This window comes from Aulonocara sp. 'chitande type north' Nkhata Bay, linkage group LG16 (genome assembly GCF_057382095.1).
Source record: "Aulonocara sp. 'chitande type north' Nkhata Bay isolate Kocher_YH1m ecotype deep benthic linkage group LG16, A_spYH_male_GT1.1, whole genome shotgun sequence".
In the NCBI taxonomy this organism is placed as follows: domain Eukaryota; kingdom Metazoa; phylum Chordata; class Actinopteri; order Cichliformes; family Cichlidae; genus Aulonocara; species Aulonocara sp. 'chitande type north' Nkhata Bay.
In genome coordinates, this window is record NC_141359.1 from 40,569,744 (window position 1) to 40,576,686 (window position 6,943).

Here is a 6,943-nt window from a genome sequence, read left to right on the forward strand (position 1 = left end):
GTTCCCGTGGCAGAAATGTTGGACAGGTACGTGAAAGCTCGACCAAAGCTGCACTTTCCTCGGGTGAAATGACCTGAGAACAGGAAACATGATTCATGTAAAGTTCAGCTACTAAATCCCTCCAAGATGAACCACTTCTAATTCTGTGTTTATTTGCTCACACTGTCACATGGAAAAAGGATGGTTGATCTTGTAGCTTTCCCAACAATGACCTTGGGGAGTTCAATTAGTTTTATACAGCGCCAAATTGCAACAACAGTCGTCTCAAGGTGCTTTATATCATACAGTAGATCGTACAATAATACATACAGACAAAAATCCAACAATCATATGACCCCCTATGAGCACTTTGGCGACAGTGGGAAAGAAAAACTCCCTTTTAACAGGAAGAAACCTCCAGCAGGACCAGGCAGGGGCGGGGCCATCTGCTGTGATTGTTTGAGAGAAGGAAGACAGGCTAAAGACATGCTGTGGAAGAGAGACAGAGGTTAATAACAGATATGATTCAATGCAGAGAGGTCTACATCTGCAGAAATGGTGGCGTGCTCTACAGATTTAATGGCTGAAAGTTGACTGTGATGATTTCAGACAGCAGACATATCTGGGAATAATCTGGGCTAATTTTCTCTCAGTTACTGGCAAATGCTGCTGTGCGCCTGAGTTTCCTATTCTCCCTGAGTCAGTGCCAAAGGTTGCCTGAAGGAGACTGGACGACACTTTCGGCGAACATGGAGCTGCAACCTGCAGTTCCTCTGACGTCCAGCAGAGGCTCCAGCAGTGTGTCAGTCCCCACAGACTCTACGTTTGGTTAACAGACCGTCCAACAAGTCTGAGCTGAGTCTTTCTCTGTGTTTGATGTGATATGTGTTTGAACTGCTCTTGTTCTGTCAGGAATGTATGGAGTACATGGGACAGACCTGAAAAAGTAGTCCGTGCAGCCTGAGGTGAATTGAACCAGAATTATGCCAGAAGCCTGCTGACGACGCTGAGGCGTGCCTTTCTGAGGAACGTTTACCAAATATTAGAGGCGTGCCCGTGACCAGCACTAGCATTGGCTGATGCCTCCTCAGCTCTGAGCTTTCATCCAAATAAAACAAGCTAATGGGAGATGAGACGGGAGCGAGGGCCATCTTTTATGTACTTGTGATGGTGGTGGAGAGAGACTGAGGTTTCAATAATCTGTCGTACTTACATATAAGCTGAGAGATGTTCTGTGATGTTGCCGTGCACAGACAGGTGAGACAGTCACTGTGCTGTGAGTGCGCTCCGTGGCGCCCAGCGGAGAGCGGCGGTCGAGCCTCGTGATTCACAGCTGCTCCCTCTCCCTGCTCTCAGCTGGTATTCCCCGTCACTTCCCCGAGTCAGACAGAAAATGAAACCGCTCCGAGCACGACCAACAAAGGGTCGCAGCGGGGCCAAGAACCAAAACAGTTCCAAACATGTGGTGGGAGCTGATAAACAGCTGATAAACAGCTGATATTTGATTTCTGTTTATTCTCTTAATCAGTCCTCTGTTCTCCCGCCTGAAGCTTTCTTCTCCCTGTTTCTCATTTCCAAATATTCCAGATATCTTTTTGACCTGGGGTCCTGTTACTCCTCATACAGGAAGTGATTGGGTTGAAAACCTGCTGATTTTAGAATAGAATAGAATAGAATTCAACTTTATTGTCATTGCACATGCACAGGTACAGGGCAACGAAATGCAGTTTGCATCCATCCAGAAGTGCTTTAGTGATATAGATATATTACAATATATATTAGCAATAATATAGATATGTGAGTATATTACAGAAATGGGTCTATTATGGTATGTTATAATGTACACAGTATGAAGTATGTTGTGAATATTCTATAACTAAGTATGTACAGGCTGTAGTGAGTACAAGCTATGTACAGGCTATGAACAGGATATAAATATGAAAAACTATACAGAATATGAAATAAATAACTTTACAGAATCTGAGATATACAGCTATACAGAAATGGGAACTATGCAAGTTGTAAACAGTTGTAGGATTAAAGATTATTGAATGTACAGAATGATTATTTACACAGAGCTATACAGTAGTGCAGTTAAGATAAGTGAGGGTGTAGATAGTTTCTACAGAGGCTATATAAAGTGCTAGTGGTTGTGAGTGGTGGTTCACTCCATGTTATTATTGTGTGTTTGAGGGTACAGTTGTCCATTGTGGGTGTGTGTATGTTCAGTCCATGAGTTTAACGTGGGTCAGATGTCAGGAGGCAGAGTTCAGGAGTCTGACAGCTGTGGGGAAGAAGCTGTTCCGGTACCTGGTGGTCTTAGTCCGGAGGCTCCTGTGGCGCCTCCCAGAGGGCAGGAGGGTGAAGAGTCCATGTGATGGGTGACTGGGGTCTTTGATGATTTTCCCAGCCCTTTTCAGACACCGCTTCCTGTAGATATCTTTTATGGCAGGAAGTGGTGCTCCGGCGATGCGCTGGGCAGTTTTCACGACCCTCTGCAACGCCTTCCGGTCCGAGGCAGAGCAGTTCCCGTACCAGACTGTTATACAGTTGGTCAGGATGCTCTCGATGGTGCAGCGATAGAAGTTCACCAGGATGTCTGAGGACAGGTGGTTCTTCCTCAGAGTCCTCAAGAAGAAGAGGCGCTGGTGAGCCTTCTTGACCAGTTTGGAGCAGTTGGTCGTCCAGGTGAGATCCTCGGAGATGTGGACTCCCAGGAACTTGAAGCTGCTCACACGCTCCACAGCCGTCCCCTTAATGTGGATGGGTGGATGTGGGTCAGCATTCCTCCTGTAGTCCACGATGAGCTCCTTGGTCTTCTCGGTGTTAAGCAGCAGGTTGTTTCTGTCGCACCACTCAGCCAGACGATCCACCTCCTCCCTGTAGGCGGCCTCATCGTTGTCACTGATGAGGCCAATCACCGTGGTGTCATCTGCAAACTTAATGATGGTGTTGGAACCATCAGCAGGTCTGCAGTCGTGGGTGAAGAGGGAGTAGAGGAAAGGGCTCATCACACAGCCTTGTGGTACACCGGTGTTCATCGTGATGGTAGATGAGCAGCGGTTATCCAGCCGGACATGTTGGGGGCGGTTGGTCAGGAAGTCCAGTAACCATTTGCAGATGAGGGAACTGATGCCCAGGTCTGTCAGTTTCCTGATGAGTTGTGAGGGGTGGATTGTATTGAACGCTGAACTGAAGTCTATAAACAGCATTCTGACGTAGGTGTTGTTGTTGTCCAGGTGTGAGAGGACAGAGTGCATTGCGATGGAGACTGCATCCTCTGTGCTCCTGTTCTGGCGGTATGCGAATTGGTGGGGGTCCAGGGTGGGGGGGGAGACAGGATTTGAAGTGTGCTAGGACCAGCTGCTCTAAGCACTTAGTGATGATGGGGGTGAGTGCTACTGGGCGGTAGTCATTGAAAGAACCAGATTTAAATGTGGTTCAGGTTTTAATTGTCTTTGATGTTTTTGACTTTTTGTCAGATTTTTGTAGTTTTATCCTGTTTTTCTTCATTTTCTGGTTTTCCTGTGTGCCTTGCTGTCACCTCCAGTCTTTCTGATTATGAACCTGTGCCTGTAGTTCTCCGGTCATTCTTTGAAGTATGGATTTAGCTCCTTTGTTTGCGCGCTTATGGTCTCAGGCTTTGATGCTTTTGGTGTTTGTTTAGGGCTTCTGGGCTTGAGTCAGTCAACGCCTCTGTTTGTTTTGCCGTCCTCTCCTGCTTAGCAACGTTACCTGATATCACTAGTTTAGCTTCTGTGCTTTTGTTCAGTATATTGACAAAAGGATTGGCTCAGCTGGCTTCACACGGATATCAGCTTGAGTGGCATTCCCATTCTTAATCCATCCATAGGTTTAATATGATGTCAGCCCCCCTCTTGCAGCGATAACAGCTGCAAATCTTCTAGGAAGTCTTTCCACAGGTACAGGATTGGTCACCCTGATGTTGGACGAGAAGGCCTGGCTAATTCATTCCAAAGGTCCATCCATCAACCTAGGCATCCATCCATCCATTCATCATCCCATATACCCATCATCCATCCATCCGTTCTGTCAGGACTCTGTGCTGGTGTGCAGTCATGTTGGAACAGGAAGAGGACATCCCCAAACTGTTCCCACAAATTTGGGAGCATGAAATTGTCCATAAAGTCTTCTTATGCTGAAGCATTGAGAGTTCCTTTCACTGGATCTGAGAGGCTGAGCCCAGCTACTGCAAAACACCCCCACACCATGGCACAGAGCGGTCAGACAAGTACTGTTGACTATTGAACCCAGACTTCTCCATCAGACTGAGTTTGCTTCTTAAATACCAGGTACATAATTGGCAGGAACCCTAAACCTGACCTCCAACAAGAAAACTCTGTCCTGCTCAGGGAGGGGTAGCCATCTATGTGTCATGTGATTTCACACATAACTGTAATTGAGTATCCTCTGCGTAGCAATCAGTATCAGGTTTTCTAGTAATAGTACCAAAGGGAAGCATCTACATTGTGGATTATACTTTCTGCACAGGCTGGCACGGTTTTAGAACATAGAAGTAAAAACTCAGATATGACTGAAGGAGGGATTTTTGAATCTCCTCTCCATGTGTTTAAGCCACCTGAATGTGTGACTGTACGATCACATCACAATGCCCAGTTATTGTGGAAAACTGTTATTCATGGACAGGTTGGGAGGACAGTGGTAAGGACTCTGCTTGCCTGTCTGGCTTCAGAGCTGAAAAGAAACCTGGGTTTGTTCCTGTTTTCCTCAGAGGACAGTAAGTTGTCCTAACTTTGCTTCTTTTTTGGAAAGTCTTAGACCTTAGAATACCATTTTGTTTCTAGCGTATGACTCATGTGGTTTAAGGGATGTGACTGTGAATTATTACAGGGATTCATGCATCTCTTTGTTGGGTCTTGTTGAGGTAGCTTCTCTCTCAGCCTTGAGTTTGTGAAGCAGAACGTCTAAGCTTCCTCTGGTCTTTCAGAGTGAGCAGCTCAGAGGTTCACACAGGTCGTTGGTCATGTTGGACATCTCGTTTTGGCTCTCAGCAAAGGCGGTCGCACTTTTTCTCCTCTCCTCCTCACCCTTATCTTCCCTGCTTAGCCTCTTGTGTCCTTGTCTTGTCTTGTGTGTGTTACTTTCCCTGGAACAGTCTCTCACTGTCGTTCTCTAAAACCTAAAAGAGAATTATGGATTTGATCAACTGGTCTCTGAATGTTATTGACTCCCTTTTCTCAATGAGAAGTCTGGGCTTGGGAGAGCCTGAGTGCCCTGGAGGGACTTTCCCTGCCAGATACACGATGGACAGGTGGCAGGAATGGAGGGTTGTGTGCCTGGCGGGACTGTCGATCGAGGACGCTGAAGATATCTACCTATTTGGAACCATGATAACAGGGTTCTTGCTGATCGGAGCTGGCTTGGCCCTGGCTTATCGGAGAATTAAGACAGCGGAACCGGCTGTTCAAACCCCCCCAAGGCTGCCCGCTGGAATCGAAGTGATGGGACGAGGTGCGACCTCTCACAACGAACGCAGCATGGGTAACACCTTGGAGATGCTTACAGCTGCCGTGAAGACTCAAAACAACAACATTGAGCGTATGGGGGGATACATCAGAGAGAGGCCTGCTCAGAATGAGACCCTTGAGCGACAGTTGGAAAACATCGCGGAACGGATCACTGCAGTTGTGAGGTCTCAGAATCAAAAGAATGACAACACCATGGAACAGAAGTTTGATACCATCATGGGGAGGCTCGCGGCTCTCCAACGGGAGATTGAGAGGCCAGCATCAGAGTGTTAAAGAGCAGCTTGACGTTCTCCTGGGCTGCTCGCATGAAAAATCAACAAAATCAACATCGTAATGCAGACACCACCACGGCGCCAGCCGAACAATCACTCGCTGATAACGACTGTGTGATGACTATTCTTCCCATCCCATGCAAGGCCACCTGGGTTGGCTGGAGGACTGTTTACTTAGCCTGATAGGGTGAAGGACACTGTCTCAGCTGAACTATGGACACGCACACACATACACTTACACTGATAAGCACTCACTCATCCCCCCTCCCTTTCCAACGCCTTCGATGCTTGTTGCCTCCTGGGAACACGAGGCGGGTCTGGGCCCGCGCTAGAGACGGCGCCGTTGCAGGATGGCTGCTGTGTTGCCTGGGATTACTCCTCATCCCCTACCCAACCCTGTGGCTTGTCATGTCTTCACGATGTTGTGCTGTGGACATTCATGTGCTTTTTTGTGCAGAGGACTTTTTTTGTTTCCTGCTCTCGTGCTGTCCTACCATGGAAGCACAGCATGAGTGGAGGTCTCTTTTTTTCCTCTTGTACCTTCCCGTTGTTATGTACATTTCAGTGTTTTCAGTGCAACGCTACCGATCTCCGACTTGTAACCCCATGTGATGTCTGTGTTATGTGTGTAAGGTCGGGGGTGGTCCCATTTCACGGCAGGGCAACCTGCTTGTGACAAATAAAGCTTTGATTAGTTGATTGATTGATTGATGTGTAACTGCTCGGTGCTGTTATGAAGAATACTTAAGCCACCATGGCTCTGAACACAGCGCATGTAACAACTACCAGTCGGAGGGAAGTGTACAGATCAATGGCGCCCTCTGATGGAGGGAGCTGGGCAGACTGTTTGTCTCTTAGTGCCATCTTGCAGTGAAAATGTTTCAGCCCAATGATTTATTGATGCAAAAAATAACCTGATTTATAAAGTCTGTATCAGAGTTAAACTTTAAGCAGAGATTTGATGAAATATGAGTCATGGCACTGAGAATCCTGACTTTAACTCAAGGAAGAAGGTTTCCATCACGTCAGCGGGATCCACCGCCTTGTTCCAGTTTGATTATTGGTTCTTCTTTATGTCTTTCGTGATCCTCCCTGTCCAGCTAATGGTACCGCAGTTATGGAGCTTTACATGATGAGCTGCTCAGTGAAAGAAGCAAATGCAAAAAGGCCCTCAGATGTGCT

General features: G+C 47.0%; 1 protein-coding gene across 1 annotated transcript; it reads left to right on the forward strand.

Moving 5' to 3' along the window:
• Nucleotides 1–5,153: 5,153 nt before the first annotated feature.
• Nucleotides 5,154–5,762, forward strand: LOC147312134 (uncharacterized). Its single transcript, XM_086265452.1, has one exon. The coding sequence runs from the start codon at nucleotides 5,154–5,156 to the stop codon at nucleotides 5,760–5,762; it is 609 nt and encodes a 202-aa protein (XP_086121578.1).
• Nucleotides 5,763–6,943: the final 1,181 nt, after the last annotated feature.